The sequence below is a fragment of the Macaca nemestrina genome, chromosome 11, assembly GCF_043159975.1.
Source record: "Macaca nemestrina isolate mMacNem1 chromosome 11, mMacNem.hap1, whole genome shotgun sequence".
Lineage (NCBI taxonomy): Eukaryota > Metazoa > Chordata > Mammalia > Primates > Cercopithecidae > Macaca > Macaca nemestrina.
In genome coordinates, this window is record NC_092135.1 from 76503609 (window position 1) to 76521338 (window position 17730).

General features: G+C 42.3%; 1 protein-coding gene across 10 annotated transcripts in view; it reads right to left on the reverse strand.

Annotated features, from left to right (window-relative positions):
* LOC105468968 (titin) overlaps positions 1-17730 on the reverse strand; it is a 272665-nt gene that overhangs the window by 33761 nt on the left and 221174 nt on the right. For all 10 annotated transcript variants that reach the window (XM_071073842.1, XM_071073841.1, XM_071073840.1 and 7 more), the window contains one exon: positions 526-17631. In XM_071073842.1, coding sequence (XP_070929943.1) covers positions 526-17631 — 17106 coding nt within the window. The remainder of the gene's footprint in view (positions 1-525; positions 17632-17730) is intronic.

Sequence of the window (17730 nt, forward strand, 5' to 3'; positions counted from 1 at the left end):
CTGAGCCAACCAAGGCTCCCACAAGCTATGTCATTACATGCTATAGCATTCAAATCCAAATTAAGGGTAAAATGACCAGATTAAGTGATAACATTTACTCCAAATTAATCATGGGTATAAAAAAGAGGAACAAGATGAACAATCTTTTAAAAAACTTTATGATACAATTTCTGTACACACACACACATGCACATACATATGATATATGTGTCAAACACACTATATATATGTAAAATCTGTGTATATATAAGCATGTATACCTACATATACATACAGTTAGATTCAATAATACTTAAATTCAACATAAATTGTCCAATTTTAGCTATGTAAATTTCTGTTTTTTTTAATCAACGAAAGACTTTCTTCACTAGAGATTCCATTTTGTGCCATAGTATGAATAGTCTGGGGTGTGAAGGGTGTGAACCCAAAAGCATTTAAGATGAAATAATGACTAATTAGAATGATTCACACTATTCTAGCAAAATTAATGTGGATATGTAGAATTTCCTTATTCTTAAAACATACCTGTTATTTTTACTCCTTCCTTTGTTTCAGCTGGTATACCAACACCAAACTCATTTTCTCCAGAGACTCTGAAGTAGTAGATAGCTCCTTCTTGTAAATTGGTAACTTTGTAGGAGAGGCGGTTACAGTTGTTGGTCACAGAGACCCATGCTTTCTTGCTGGCCTCACGTTTTTCTATGTGGTAATTCTTCACTGGTGCTCCACCATCGTTTTCAGGAACATCCCAGGATAACACTGCAGACTCTTTGGTTACATCTTGTACAGCAATGTTGGTTGGAGGACCCGGGGAATCTAAAACTTTGACAACTAAGGTCAGTGAAGCAGCACTCAAAACATTCTGAATTGTTAATGTGTACTTTCCAGAGTCATTTCTGTTGGCATTTTCAATGGTCAGTGAGGTACGAGAGTCTGTGGTATCAATATAAGCTCTAGTGCGGAGGTCAGTGTCTGGCTTACTCCACAAGACATTGGGCACTGGTCTCCCTCGGAAAGGCACAGTCATGGTAAATGAGGCACCGGCCTTGACAATCAAAGTCTTCCTCATTTCACTGTCAATATCAAATACAGGTTCTTCTTCTCTTTCCTTTGCTATCTGAGGGTCGGAGCTATCACTGGGGTCACTAGCACCAACCTTATTGACAGATCTTACTCTGAAAATATATTCAGCTCCTGTTGTTAGTCCACTTATTGTATATTCTGTCCCTCGTAAGCTCTGAATGGCAGTTTTCCAGTCAGTGTCATCAGATTTTTTGTATTCAACAGTATATCCAGTTATTGGGGCCCCACCATCAAACAGTGGCTTAACCCAGGCAATAGTTATAGTTGTCTTGCCTGAGTCCACAATTTTGGGTTTAGATGGAGGAGATGGTAGGAACACTGGATCTTCTGCTCGAATTAAGGGAGAGGTTTCACTTGGAAGACTTAGGCCAGCAGCATTTTCTGCATAAACACGATATTCATATTCACATCCTTCCCGAAGTCCTGTTGATTTCACTCTCAGATCATAAACTGGTTTTTTGTTTACACGCACCCATCTTAGGCTATTTTTCTCTCGTCTTTCAATTATATATCCAGATATTTCACTACCTCCATCACTCTCAGGTCTTGACCAGCAAAGCGTCATAGATTCTTTCGTCACAGAAGTAATTTCCAAAGATGTGGGTGGACTTGGAACTGTAAATGGATCTAGTGCCTTTACAGCTACACTCTCTAGAGGCTCACCAACACCGTATTTATTAACACCAGTTACTCTAAATATATATTCATTGCCTTTGAGTAACTTGGTTACTTTACAGGATGTCGTCCGTAACTCTCCTTCACATATTGTCCATGCAAGGTGGCTTGTTTCACGTTTTTCTACGATGTAATAGTCGATATCTGCACCACCATCTTCTTGGGGGCGTCCCCAGGAAAGAGAGCATTTCTCAGCAGTGAGGCCATTTATTTCAAGTGGTCCTGCTGGTGGACCAGGCTTATCAAGTACCTTGCAATTAATGGCCACAGACCGAGTGCCGGCAACATTCTTCAGTGTTAGTACATATTGCCCAGTGTCTCGTCTTACACAGTCTTTAACTGTTAACAAAGTATGATTGTCTGTTGAGATTATTTCTGTTCTTGCTCTTTCTTCAATTTCTACACCATCCTTGGCCCAGGAAATTACTGGCAGAGGTCGCCCTGCAATGTCTGCATTTATCTTAAGGACCTCTCCAGCTTTGACAACAATAACATCTCGGAACTTGACATCCATCATAATTCTTGGAGCCTCAACATCATCTTTAACTGTAATAGGCCCAGTGGATTCAGATGGCTCACTAATTGAGTCAGCAGCATTCTTTGCAAAAACCCGGAATTCATAACGCTGATCTTCAGTAAGTTCAGTTACTTCAAAGTGTGTTTCCTGTATATTAGTATAATTGCACTTCAGCCACCGGCCATCTGGTAGTTCTCTGCGTTCAACAATGTATCCTGTGATCTTAGCTCCACCATCATAATGTGGTTTAGACCATTTAAGTGACACTGATTTTCTTGTGATGTTTGTGACTTCAGGTTGTCCAGGAGGGTCACAAGGATCTCTTGCAGGGACTGGTTCACAAGATTTACTGCATTTACCGATTCCAGCAATATTCTCAGCATATACACGATACTCATACATCAGTCCTTCATCAAGGCCGGAGACTTTCATTTGAGTATCAGCAATGAGGATTTTATTTGCTTTTGACCAAAGAATGCTGCTTCTTTCTTTATACTCAAGATGATAGCCAATTACTCGACTTCCTCCGTCATTAACTGGCACTTGCCAGGTTACAAGCATGGTAGATTTTGTGGCATGCACAACTTTAGGAGTACCAGGAGGACCTGGGGGACTGAATGGATACTCTGCAACAACAGCTGAAGATTCACTGTAGGAGCTCTTTCCATAGCGGTTTTCTGCACAAACACGGAACTGATACTCACTTCCTGTGGTCAGGCGAACTATTTTAATGGATGTTCTTGCAACTGCTTGTGAAACTGTGTGCCATGTTGTAGAGGTGGTTTCTCTCTTTTCAACGATGTAATTGCTAATTTGGCAGCCACCATCATATTCTGGAGGATTCCAAGAAATGGTTATGTTGTCACAACTAACTTCATCAATACGTATAGGACCTGGAGGTCCCGGTCTGTCAAGGACAATTATAGTAAGAGGAACTGTTATGGATCCAGCACTGTTTGAAACACATAATTCATAAGTTCCAACATCTTCCCTTGAAGCTTCCTTAATAGATAGTGATGTTACAGTCTTTGAAGAAGAAACATTGACTCTAGTTGTCTCTTTAAGAGTCTGACCATCTTTTTTCCAGTTCACAGTAGCTTGAGGTCTTCCTTTGAATGGCACATCAATCTTAAGTTGTTCTCTAGCCTTTACGTTGAAAGTATGGAAAGGAAGCTCAACTGAAGGCTTTATTTCAATATCCCTTGCAATTACTGGCACTCCAAGTTGTCTTGGATCACTTCTTCCCTTTTCATTAACTGCAGCTACCCTGAAGACATACTCTTCTCCTGCAGTTAAGCCAGATATAGTTGCTTCTAGAGTCTTAACTTGTGTGCAGGTGCTCCACTTTTCACTCCCTTTAGTCTGCATTTCAACCACATAACCAATAATTTTGCTGCCACCATCACTTTCTGGTTTCTCCCACTTAATTGTAGCTGTATTACGGGTCACATCAACAAGAGTTACTCTTCCAGGTGGGAGGGGTGGTTCAGACACTTTAACGGGTTCTGTTGTTTCAGCTGGCAAACCAATCCCATACTCATTGGAAGCCAAGACTCGGAAGTAGTAGGAACATCCTTCTTGTAGATTTTCAATTCTGAAAGTAGTTTTAGTGCAATTGTTTGTAACAGTAGCATAGGCTTTTCTTGTAGTTTCTCGTTTTTCAACAATGTAGTTTGTAATCTTAGCTCCACCATCAATAAGTGGCGGTTCCCAGGACAACGTCACTGAGTCTTTCTTCACTTCTCTTACAGTCAAATTCACAGGAGCACTTGGTGAGTCAAGAACTCTGACGTTAACAAAAGCTGTTTTGGAGCCACTATTATTTTCTAGTGTCAGATTATACCGACCACTGTCAAATCTGGTAACATTATCAATCACCAACATTGTAAATGAGCTGGTCACCTCGATCTGAGCCCTATCAGTGAGAATGCCTTCTGCCTTTTCCCATTTAACTTCGGGTTCTGGTCGACCTTTGATAGTGACAAATAAGCGTAAAGTAGCACTTGCACGCAGAACGACCACCTTTCTGAGATCAGCATCGAGTTCTATTTCTGGTGGCTCTATCCTCTCCTGAGCAACCACTGAACCAGGTAGAGTTGCAGGTTCACCTACACCTTCAGAATTGATGGCACAAATACGGAAGTTATATTCAGTATTTTCTTTAAGCTTGGTCACTGTGAACTGCTTTCCTTGTAGTCCTGTTGGTGGAGTACAAGTTGTCCATTCATCTGCAGCAGCTTCTTTGACCTCTACAACATAGCCTTTAACAGGTGCACCACCATCATAAATTGGCTTACTCCATGCCAGGGAGACAGAAGATCTGGAAGTGTCCGTCACTTTTGGATTGCTTGGTGGACCTGGTGGATACAAGGCATCACATGCACGGTAGAAAACAGATGGCTCACTAGGTTCTCCCACACCAGCTGCATTTTCAGCAGCAACTCTGAATTCATAGGAATGGCCTTCGGTAAGACCAGTTACCCTGAGCCGGAGATCCGTTAATGTTTTCTTGTTGCACTTGGTCCATCTAACGCCTTCCTTATCTCGTTTTTCAAGAATGTAGCCCTCAATTTCAGCACCTCCATCGTCTACTGGGCGTGCCCATGTTACTACCATAGAATCTTTGGTGATTGCTGAGACTTCAGGTGTTGAAGGAGGACCTGGTGGCTTATAAGGATTACAGGCTGTAACAGGCCCAGATTCCAAGGGCTCTCCAATTCCGTATTTATTCACAGCCATGACACGGAAAATGTACTCATTACCAGGAAGAAGTTTAGTAACTTTGTAGTTAAGGGCCTGTACCTCAGTTGAAACCTGGGTCCAAGAGAGTCGGCTTGTCTCCCTCTTTTCAATGATGTAATGTGAAATATTAGCACCACCATCTTGCAAAGGTGGGTTCCATGCCAGGTAACATTTTTCTGCAGTAACTCCAGTAACTTTCAGAGGCCCTTCAGGAGGCCCTGGCCTGTCAAGTACCTTTACAGTGATGGGTATAGACTTTGTACCACCAACATTGCTGAGTTTCAGAATATATTGTCCTCCATCAGTCCGTATACAGTCTTTGACAACAAGAGTTGTTTTCTGAATAGTAGATTTAATTTCCATTCTAGCAGCTGTTTCTTCAAGTTCTTTTCCATCTTTTGACCAAACAACATCAGGTATAGGTTTGCCACGGATGTCGGCTTCAAGAACAAAAGTCTCTCCTGCATGAACAACGATGACATCTTTATATTTTGGATCCAGAGAGGCATTTGGTGCATCAATTTCATCTCTTGCAGTAATGGCACCACTACTTTCAGATGGTTCACTAAAGTTTCCAGCTGCATTTCTTGCAATTACTCTAAATTCATATCTTTGGTCTTCTACAAGTCCACTCACTGTAAATTCAGTTTCTAATACGTTGGTAAAGCTGGCTTTCATCCAGCGGCCATCAGGTAGATCTTTCTTTTCTACAAGGTAACCTGTTATTTTGCTACCACCATCATAGGCAGGTTTCTTCCATTTCAGTGTGACATTGTTTCTTGTAATAACAATGGCTTCAGGGCGACCAGGTGGGTCACATGGATCACGAGCAATATAGCATTCCGACACTTTGCTAGGCTTGCCAATGCCAACAATATTTTCAGCAGAAACTTTGAACTCATACTCAAGGCCCTCATCAAGCCCAGTTGTTTTGAATTTGGTGTCCTGAATGGGGGTCTTATTTAACTTGACCCATAAAATACTGTTCTTTTCTTTCTGTTCAAGATGGTAGCCAATAATTTTGGTGCCTCCATCATGAACTGGCTCATGCCATTGCACAAGCATTTGATCTTTTGAGATTGATGTCACAAAAGGAGTTCCAGGTGGTCCAGGTTCTTTAAATGGATACTGTACAATAACTGGCTTAGAATCCAGTGGGGCACTTTTTCCATACCTGTTTTCAGCAAAAATTCTAAACTGGTACTCCGTGCCTGTTTTCAGTTTGGTTATTTTAATTGTTGTTCTTGCAACTGTTGCTGATACCATGTGCCAAGTGGTGGTGGTTGTATCTCGCTTCTCTACAATGTAGTTGCTTATTTGGCAGCCACCAGTATAGGCTGGAGGTTCCCAAGATATGACTACAAAGTCTGCACTAACTTCATCAAACCGAACTGGACCAACTGGAGGTCCAGGCTTTTCTAAAACGATAACACTGAGATTTTCTGTTGCTGTGCCTGCACTATTTGTTGCTGTTATGGTGTATTTTCCAAAGTCATCTTTGTTACCTTCTTTAATGTGCAAAACAGTTGAGGTAGCTGTTTCTTCAACGTTTACTCTTGTTGTCTGTTTAAGAGGCTCACCATCTTTGACCCAAGACACGTTAGGTCTTGGTCGGCCTATAACTGGAATTTCTATTTTAAGATCTTCTCCAGCTTGGATACTATATGTGTTAAATGGTAACTTTAAACTAGGCTGTATAGTCAAGTCCTTGGCTATGACAGGAACACCCAGCACTCTTGGATCGCTTTTTCCTTTTTCATTATAAGCTTTGACACGGAACTGATATTCTTGTCCAGAACTCAAACCAGTAACAACTGCATTACAGACTTTGGATTCCGCCACAATGCTCCATTTTTCAGTTCCTTTGGGCTGCATTTCAACAACATACCCCAGGATTCTGCTACCACCATCATGTTCAGGTTTCTCCCACATAAGTGATGCACTGGTCTGGGACACATCAGTGAGTGTAACCTTTCCTGGTGGGGAAGGAGGTTCAGCAGCTTTCACGGCATCAACAGTTTCCACTGGAACACCAACTCCAAATTCATTTTCAGCCATGACTCTGAAGTAATAAATGGCTCCTTCTGTAAGATTTTCCACTTTAAAACTTGTTTTGCTGCATTTACTACTCACATTAGCATATGCTTTTCTGGTTGACTCACGTTTGTCAATCACATAGTTCTTGACCTTTGCACCTCCATCAATGATGGGTGGCTCCCATACCAGGAGGACAGAATCTTTTCTCACTTCTTTGACTGCCAAATTCTGTGGCGGTCCTGGAGTGTCAAGAACTTTCACAGTTACAAAAGCAGACTTTGATCCACTGCTGTTTTCCAACTTAAGAATGTATTTTCCAGCATCATTTCTATCACAGTTATCTATTGATAGTTGGGTATAGTTTACTCCCTTTTCAATTTGGACCTTATCTGTGAATTCACCTTCCTCTCGAGACCAAGTGATCTCAGGCGTTGGACGACCTTTGAATGGAATGTGAATTCTGGCAGATCCACCAGCTCTTACAACAATTCCTTTTCTTAATTCAGAGTCAAGGTCAAGTTCAGGTGCTTCAAGTTTATCTTCTGGTTTCACAGTACCAGGAACTGATGTAGCCTCACCTAAACCAACTTTGTTGAGGGCACAGACTCGTATTTTATACTCTTGGTGTTCAGTGAGTTTTGAAATTTCAAATCGAGTAACTCTTAGGCCAGTCTGTGGAGTAACTATTTGCCATTCTTCTTCATCTGCTTTACAGATTTCTACTACGTATCCCAGGATCTCACTGCCACCGTCATAGATGGGTTTACCCCAGGCAAGTGTGATTGAATTTTTGGTGGTGTCTACAATGTGTGCATTGGTGGGTGGGCCAGGTTTGAACACAGGATCACAGGCTTTATAATAAACTGTAGCTGGACTTGGTTCCCCAACTCCAGCAGCATTTTCTGCAGAGACCCTGAATTCATACTCATGATCTTCTGTTAATCCTGTCACTCTTAGACGCAAATCTGTAATGCGGCGTTTATTACATTTTATCCATCGAATGCCACTTCTGTCTCTTTTCTCTACAATGTAACCAATAATCTCACTTCCACCATCACTATCTGGACGGTTCCAACAGACGGTCATGGAGTCTTTGGCAATATTTGTGACTTCCAAGCTTTTTGGTGGTCCAGGAAGCACAAATGGATTTTTCATTAGTACTGGTGCAGATTCCAAAGGCTCTCCAACACCATATTTGTTGACAGCCATTATACGGAAAATATATTCATTACCTTCTAAGAGTTTGGTAACTTTCAGAGAATTGGTCACAACTTCTGAAGCAACAACAGTCCAGGCAAGTCGACTGGTTTCTCGCTTTTCAACAACATAGTGAGAAATGTCACTGCCACCATCTTGAAGTGGTGGAGACCATGTTAAAGAGCATTTTTCAGAAGTGACTCCAGTAACCTGGACTGGCCCTTCTGGAGGTCCTGGTCTATCTAATACTTTTACATTTACTGGGAATGACTTAGAACCTGCAACATTGGAAGCTCTTAAAATATACTGCCCACCATCAATTCTAATTGCATCTTTTACAATAAGTAAAGCCTTGAAGTCTGTGTTCTTTATTTCACATCTAGCAGATTCTTCAATTTCCTTATCTCCTCTTAACCACTCAATGGTAGGTAGGGGCTTTCCATGGACATCAGCCTCAAGTCTGAATGTTTCTCCAGCATTTACCACAATTGTGTCTCTGAATTTTGGATCCATTGAAATTCTTGGGAGTTCAACTTCATCCTTGGCAGTTATTGGTCCAGTACTGTCAGAGGGTTTACTTATTGCACCAGCGGCATTCTTTGCAATGACTCTGAATTCGTATCTTTGATCTTCAGTAAGACCTGACACAGTAAATTGAGTTTCAATGACATTTGTAAAGCTGGCTTTCATCCAACGACCATCAGGCAAATCACGTTTCTCTACAATGTAGCCTGTAATCATACTTCCACCATCATATACAGGTTTAGTCCACTGTAAAGTGATTTCATTTCTTTTAACCATTATTGGTTCTGGGGTTCCTGGTGGGTCACAGGGATCTCTGGCTACATAGCATTCAGAATTCTTGCTTGCTTTGCCTACACCAACAATATTTTCTGCATACACTCTGAATTCATATTCAATGCCTTCTTCAAGATTCTGTGCTTTGAACTGGGTGTCATGAATAATAGTTTTGTTGACCTTTGTCCACAAAATACTATTTCTTTCTTTTCTCTCCAGGTGGTAACCTATGACTGGGCTTCCACCATTGTTGACTGGTTCATGCCACTGTATGACCATGGAGTCTTTGGAAATGGCTGTGGCAAATGGTGTACCTGGAGGGCCTGGTTCTTTGTAGGGATATTGAGCTACAATTGGATCAGATTCTAAGGCAAAACTTTGTCCATATCTGTTTTCGGCAAATATTCTAAATTGGTATTCTGTACCAGTTTTCAGTTTGGTCACTTTGAGTGTAGTTCTAGCAACAGTAGCAGAAACAACATCCCATACTGTGGTGGTTGTATCTCTTTTCTGAACAATGTAATTGGTGATTTGGCAGCCCCCTGTATATAATGGAGGGTTCCAAGATAATGTAATACTTTCAGCACTGACATCATCAAATTTAACAGGTCCTTTTGGAGGATCAGGTTTATCTAGAGTTACAATTTCAATGGATGCTGTCTTCTGACCAACAATATTGGCAACCATGATTCCATATTGTCCACCATCATCCTTATGAGTTTCTTTAATACTGAGTGTGGTGAGATCCAGTGAATCAGTAACATTGATTCTTGTGGTCTGCTTCAGTGGGAGACCATCTTTAGTCCAGGTAATTGTTGGCTTAGGACGTCCAGAAATTGGCACTTCTATTTTCAAATCTTGGCCAACCTGTACACTGTAACTGCTGAATGCAGGTTTTACATCTGGCTCAATTACCAGATCTTTGGCAACTATTGGAACTGCAAGGGACCGAGGGTCACTTCTCCCCTTTTCATTTACAGCAACAACTCTAAAAAGATATTCTTCCCCTTGAGTTAGGTTGGAAATTACTGCTTCAAGAGACTTTACTCGAGCACACTCTGACCATTTCTCACTGTGTTTAGCTTGCATTTCCACAATATACTGAATGATTTTACTGCCACCATCATGTTCAGGTTTTGTCCAACTCAGAGAGACACTGTTTCTGGTGACGTCATCCACAGTTATTTTTCCAGGAGGTTGTGGGACTTCTGCAACCTTAATTGGATCAGCAGTCTGGGCAGGAAGGCCAATACCATACTCATTCTCAGCTGTGACTCTGAAGTAGTAACTGCAACCTTCTTGGAGCTCATCGATTTTCCAGGAATTCTTATGGCAATTAGTTACAACAGCAGCATATGATTTTCTTGTGGCTTCACGTTTCTCAACAATGTAATTTTTTATTTTGGATCCCCCATCCAACAAAGGAGGTTCCCATGTAATTGATACTGAGTCTTTGGTGATTTCTGTGACTTTCAGGTTAACAGGTGGACTTGGCGTGTCCAGAACTCTCACAGTAACAAAGGCAGACTTTGTTCCACTGCTGTTTTCTAATGTAAGTGTATATTTTCCACTATCATATCGGTTGACATTGTCAAGAACAAGAGAGGTGAAACTGCTAGTGACATCAATTATAGCTGCATCTCTAATTTCACCATCCATCTTTCCCCATTTAACTTCTGGTGTAGGACGACCTTTTATAGGAACAAATAACCTTAAGGAGCCACCTGCCCTTATATTTATGATTTTCCTTAGTTCTAGGTCAAGATCAATGTCTGGTGCTTCCAATTTTTCTTCAACTATAATAGGTCCAGGGACATCAGCATGTTCTCCAACTCCAGCTTTATTAATAGCACAGATACGGAAGTTGTATTCATGCTTTTCCAACAGCTTTTCTACTTCTATGTTTGTTTTATTAATTCCCGTTGGTGGAGTGCACATTGTCCATTCACCAACACTCACATCACATTTTTCAACAATGTATCCTTGGATTTCACAGCCGCCATCATATATTGGTTTGCTCCAAGATAGGAATACTGAAGATCTGGTAATATCTATGACTTTGGGGTTGTTTGGAGGTCCTGGTTTATAAATAGGATCACAAGCCTTTTGGTATGCAGAAGGAGGGCTTGGTTCACTAAGTCCAGCAGCATTCTCAGCAGAAACTCTGAACTCATAATTGTGATTTTCTAAGAGTCCAGTTACTCTCAGGCGCAACTCTCCAATCAGACGCTTATGGCATCTTGTCCATCTAATGCCTTCTTTATCCCGTTTCTCAAGAACATATCCAAGAATTTCACTGCCACCATCAGATGCTGGTCTTTCCCATACAACAATCATTGAGTCCTTGGTCACTGTTGTGACTTCTGGAGCTTTTGGTGCATCTGGTACTACAAATGGATTCTTGGCAATTACTGGCTCAGATTCAAGAGGTTCACCAACACCATATTTGTTTACCGCCATTATACGGAAAGTATATTCATTGCCTTCAAGAAGCTTAGTAACCTTGCAGCTGAGAGTCTGCACATTGGCATCAACCACAGTCCAAACTAAGCGGCTGGTTTCTCTTCTTTCCACAATATAATTTATGATATCACTCCCACCATCCTGAAGTGGAGGTTTCCAAGCTAGTGTGCATTTTTCTGCTGTAACTCCTGAGATAACAACAGGTCCTTCAGGTGGCCCTGGTCTATCAAGAACCTTGACATTCACAGTAACTGATCTCTCTCCTGCAACATTTTTGGCCTTCAGTATGTAATTTCCACTGTCGACACGTACTGCATCTTTTACACTGAGACTGGTGGCAAAGTCAGTGCTCTTTATTTCTAATCGAGCTGTGTTTGAAAGCTCCTGATCACCTTTTATCCACTGAATGGTTGGTATTGGTTTGCCATAAATATCTGCATCAATCTTGAATGATTCACCAGCATGAACCACGATTGTGTCTTTGTATTTTGGATCCATACTTATTCGTGGTGGATCTACCTCATCTCTAGCTGTTATTGCCCCTGTGCTTTCTGAAGGCTCACTAAACACTCCTGCGGCATTTCGGGCTATAACCCGGAACTCATATCTGTGATCTTCAACTAGGCCAGTTACTTCAAAATGAGTGTCAATAATATTTGTAAAACTGGCTTTCATCCAACGGCCCTCAGGTAATTCTTTCTTCTCAACAATATAACCAGTGATCTTGCTTCCACCATCATAGGTGGGTTTCTTCCACTGAAGAGTCACAGAATTCCTTGTGACAATGATTGCCTCTGGCCGTCCTGGTGGATCACATGGGTCACGAGCCACATAACATTCTGATACTTTACTCGGCTTGCCAATGCCCACGATGTTCTCTGCGGAGACTCTAAATTCATATTCAACACCTTCTTCAAGGCCAGTTGTCTTAAACTTGGTTTGAGGAATAGGTGTTTTATTCAACTTAACCCAGAGGATACTATTTCTTTCCTTGCGTTCTAGATGATAGCCAATGACTCTGCTTCCTCCATCACTGACCGGCTCATTCCATTGTACTTCCATGCTGTCCCTGGAGGACAGTGTGACAAGTGGAGTGCCAGGAGGACCAGGAACTTTGAATGGATATTGGGCTACAATAGGCTCTGAATTGAGGTAGGTACTCTTTCCGTATCTGTTTTCAGCTGCAATTCTAAACTGATATTCACATCCAGTCTTCAGTCTGCAAGCCTTTATTGTTGTCCTTGCAACTGTAGCTGATACAATTTGCCAGGTGGTTGTGGAAGTGTCCCGTTTCTCAACAATATAATTATTGATAGAACTTCCACCATCATACTTGGGTGGGCCCCAGGAAAGAGTAATACTATCAGCTGTCACTTCATCCATTTTAACTGGTCCAGTTGGAGGCCCTGGTTTGTCAAGGACAATAACATTAAGGGTTTCAGTAGCTTCACCAGCTGAGTTAGTCAGTTTAACCACATAATGGCCAACATCTTCTCGGCAGGCATCCTTTATTGTCAGTAGTGAATTATTTTCTGTGCTCTCTGCATTTACCCTAGTTGTCTGCTTCAGTGGTACATCATCTTTATGCCAGATTACAGCTGGGGTAGGGCGGCCAATGAATGGAACATCAACTTTTAGGTCTTCACCTGCCAGTACAGTGAAAGTATTGAACAGGAGTTTGAAGGCTGGTGGAATGACAAGATCTTTGGCGATCACTGGCACACTCAGTTGTCTAGGATCACTGATGCCCTTTTCATTCTGAGCTGAAACACGGAAAGAGTATTCTTCACCCTGAATTAATCCAGTGATAGTGGCTTCAGTGACCTTGACTGTGGCACACGTGGCCCATTTGTCACTGCCTTTGCTCTGCATCTCCACAATGTAGCCTAGAATTCGGCTGCCTCCATCATGCTCTGGCTTCTCCCAAGAGAGTGACACACTATTTCTTGTGACATCCATCAAAGTTATTTTTCCTGGAGGAAGAGGTCGTTCTGATGCTTTCACAGATTCCGCGGTTTCAGCAGGCAGCCCAATGCCATATTCATTTTCTGCGAGAACCCTGAAATAGTAGCTACAGCCTTCTTGAAGCTGGTCTACCTTCCAGGAAGTCTTGTGGCAGTTTGTTGCAACAGTTGAATATGCTTTTCTTGTTGATTCCCGCTTTTCAACAATATAGTTCTTGATTTTTGAACCTCCATCAAGGAGAGGTGGGTCCCATGTCAGTGTGACAGATGTCTTAGTGACCTCCTTTACCTTCAGATTCTGTGGAGGGCCTGGTGTATCAAGAACTCTAACGTTGACAAATGCAGACTTGCTGCCTGAACTATTTTCTACAGTTAGTATGTATTTGCCACTGTCAAATCTGTTTACATTTCCAACAATAAGCAGTGTGTAAGAGCTTGTGGATTCAATGCTAGCTTTATCTAAAGATTCTCCATGTTCCCGGGCCCACTTCACCTCAGGTGCAGGCCTTCCTTTGATTGGAACAAAAAGTCTCAGCGTGCAGCAGGCCCTTATCGTAACAACTTTGCGCAGGTCAGCATCCAGTTCAATTTCTGGAGGCAGCATTCTGTCTTCAGCCTTCGGAGTTCCAGGAACAAGGGCGGGTTCCCCAAGTCCTTCGGAATTCATGGCATAGATGCGAATCTTATATTCCTGATTCTCTGTGAGGCCAGTGATAGTATAAGAAGTTGCCTTGAGTCCTGCTGGTGGAGTGACAATCTGCCATTCATCTTCCTCTGGCAGGGCAATCTCAACCATATACCCAGTGATTTCTGATCCACCATCATAGATAGGTTTATTCCAAGCGATTGAAATGGATGATCTGCTTGTATCTAGAACACGTGGGTTACCTGGTGGTCCGGGTTTAAACACAGTGTCACAAGCCTTGTAAAATGGACTGGTAGGACTTGGTGCACTAATTCCAGCAGCATTTTCAGCCATAATCCTGAACTCATATTCATGTCCTTCTGTCAGTCCAGACACTTTATATCTTAAATCAGTAAGAGTTTTTTTGTTGCATTTAATCCAGCGTTGGCCAGCTTTATCACGCCGTTCCACAATATAATTGATGATTTCACTTCCACCATCAGAATCAGGATGTCCCCAGCAGACAACCATCGAGTCTTTAGTAATAGCTGTCACTTCAGGGTTTTTGGGCGGATCAGGGGGTCCATAAGGATTCACTGCAAGCACAGGCTCTGATTCCAGTGGCTCTCCCACTCCATATTTATTTACAGCCATGACACGGAATATGTATTCATTGCCTTTCAAGAGTTTAGTGACCTTTAGCTTTGTTACTTGGACTTCTGAGGCTACATTTGTCCATGCCAATCTGCTGGTTTCACGTTTCTGTACTATGTAATGATCAATTTTGGCACCTCCATCATCCAGTGGAGGCAACCATGATAGTACACACTTTTCTGATGTCACTTCAGTTACAGCCAAAGGTCCTTCAGGTGGGCCTGGTCTGTCAAGAACTTTGACATTGAAAATGTGTTTAGCAAAGCCACCAGGATTAGTTGCTGTAAGGGTATAGGCACCACTATCCCTTCTTGTTGAATCTTTGTTTACCAGATGAGTAGAGAAATCTGCAATTTTTATTTCTAACTTTGCTGTGCCTTCCAGCTCTTTTCCATCTTTGGTCCATTCCATTGTTGGAGGTGGGCGGCCTGAAACATCAGCTTCCAGTCTGAATGCTTCACCTGCTTTTAATATAACTGTGTCCTTAAATTTAACATCCACCTTTATCTTTGGTGCTTCAATGTCATCCCTGCAAGTGATAGCATCAGATGGCTCAGATGGTGGACTGATGGCACCTGCAGCATTTTTGGCAATCACACGGAATTCATATGCAGCATCTTCTGTTAGGCCACTGACTGTAAATTCATTCTCCAAAATGTTGCTGAAGTTGGCCTTCAGCCACCGTCCATTAGGAAGGTCTCTCTTTTCAACAATATAACTGGTAATTTTAAAGCCCCCAGTATATTCAGGCTTAGCCCATTTAAGTGTCACTGTGCGTCTTGTAATATTTAGAGGTATTGGTTTTCCAGGTGGGTCGATGGGATCCAGAGCCAACATAGGCTCCGATGGCTTGCTTGGCTTGCTTTTGCCTGCCATGTTTTCTGCAATCACCCGGAATTCATAAGCAATACCATCTGTAAGTCCACTTGATTTGAAAATGTTGCCTGGTACTAAAGCTTTGCTCACAGTCTGCCAGAGAATACCATTTCGTTCTTTTCTTTCAACGTGATATCCTAAAATAGGGCTTCCACCATCAGAAAGTGGCTCATGCCAGCTAATGGTCATTGAATCCTTGGTAACTGCAGTTACCTGAGGGGTACCAGGAGGTCCAGGAACCTTAAATGGATAGTTGGCAACTATACATGCTGATGTGATGCCTGGTCCGACTCCGTATCTATTCTGAGCTTTTACACGGAACTGATACTCTAATCCAGTAGTAAGGCGGGTGGCTTTATAGGTAGTACGTATAACGGTGGTTGCTAACTCAACCCAGGTAGTACTGTCAGTCTGCCGCATTTCCACTACGTAGTTGCTTATTGGTACACCACCATCGTTCTCAGGGGGATCCCAAGAGAAGGTTACAAAATCAGATGAAACTTCATCAAATTTGATTGGTCCAGTAGGTGGCCCTGGGATATCATGGACTTGAATGGTGATGACATCACCAACCTCTCCTACAATGTTCCTTGCTGTTAATGGATAGGGCCCACTATCACTTCTGACACACTCATTGATATTTAAAATGGTTGAAGTTGCTGTGGTTTCAAAATTAACTCTCTGTGTCTGTTTAAGAATTTGGTCTCCTTTTTTCCATGTCACTGTGGGCTTGGGTCGACCGAGCACTGGAATTTCAACTTTGATGTTGTCACCAGCTCTGGCAATGACCAGTTTCTGATAGATGCCACGGAGATCCAGCTCTGGAAGCATTGTCTGCTCCTTGACAATGACGGGTCTGCTTTCTCTAGGGGCACTTCTCCCCGCGCTGTTCACTGCCATCACTTGGAAGGTGTATTCCTCTCCTTCAGTTAGATTCCTCACAACACATTCTAACCCTTTCACGGTTGTGATGTGGGTCCACTGGTCAGAGCCTTTTCTTTGGGCTTCAATCACATAGCCAGTGATCTTGCTGCCACCATCGTGTTTGGGCTTAGGCCATGCCAGGCTGACAGTGCTCTTAGTTATGTCCATGATGTTAAGGGTGTCTGGTGGAGATGGTGCTTCAGAGGCTTTTACAGGCTCTGTAGTTTCTCTTGGCTCACCAATTCCATATTCATTCTCTGCCATCACTCTGAAGAAGTATTCACACCCTTCAGACAAGCCGGTAACTTTATATGTGCATTTATGGCACTTAGTGGTGACTGTGGAATAAGATTTCCGTGTTGCTTCACGTTTCTCTACAATGTAATTTGTTATACGTGAGCCTCCATCTATCAGAGGGAGGTCCCAGTGCAGGGTGACACTGTCCTTTGTGATGTCTGTAGGCCGCAGGTTGAGGACTGGGCCTGGCGTGTCCAAGACTCTGACATTCACAAAGCCACTTTTCTTCCCAGCCGGGTTTTCAATGGTCATGACAAATTTACCGGTATCATATCTGTTACATTCTGGGATAATCAGAAGAGTAAATGATTCTGTATTTTCAATGTTGGCTCGGTTTTTCAGGTTGATGTTATCTTTGGTCCATGTCACTTCAGGAGCAGGACGACCTTTAATCGGCACAAATATTCTAATACTGAGTCCTGCTCTAACAACAAGTGTTCTTCGAAGCTCGGCATCTAGTTCAAAATCAGGAGCCATTTCCCGTTCTACAATTTCAACATCTGGAATCACCGCTGGCTCCCCAACACCTGCATCGTTGATGGCACTGATTCTAAAGTTGTATTTTTCTTTAGTCTGAAGATCAGGAACAACGAACTGAGTGATTCTGAGGGCAGTTCCTGTGGTATCTTTTATCCAGGCCTCGTCTCCTACTTTTTGATGCTCCACAACATAGCCAGTGATTTCAAGTCCACCATCATAATGAGGCTTGCCCCATGCCAAAGAAGCAGATTTCTTGGTCGTATCAGTGACATGCGGATTTGAAGGTGGTCCTGGAGGATCTGAAAAAGAAACAAAGACACGAAAGTATATATTCAGAGTTTGGCTTTTGGATAATTTAGATAAAATATTGGCATTCTGGAATGAATGGTATTGAAAAA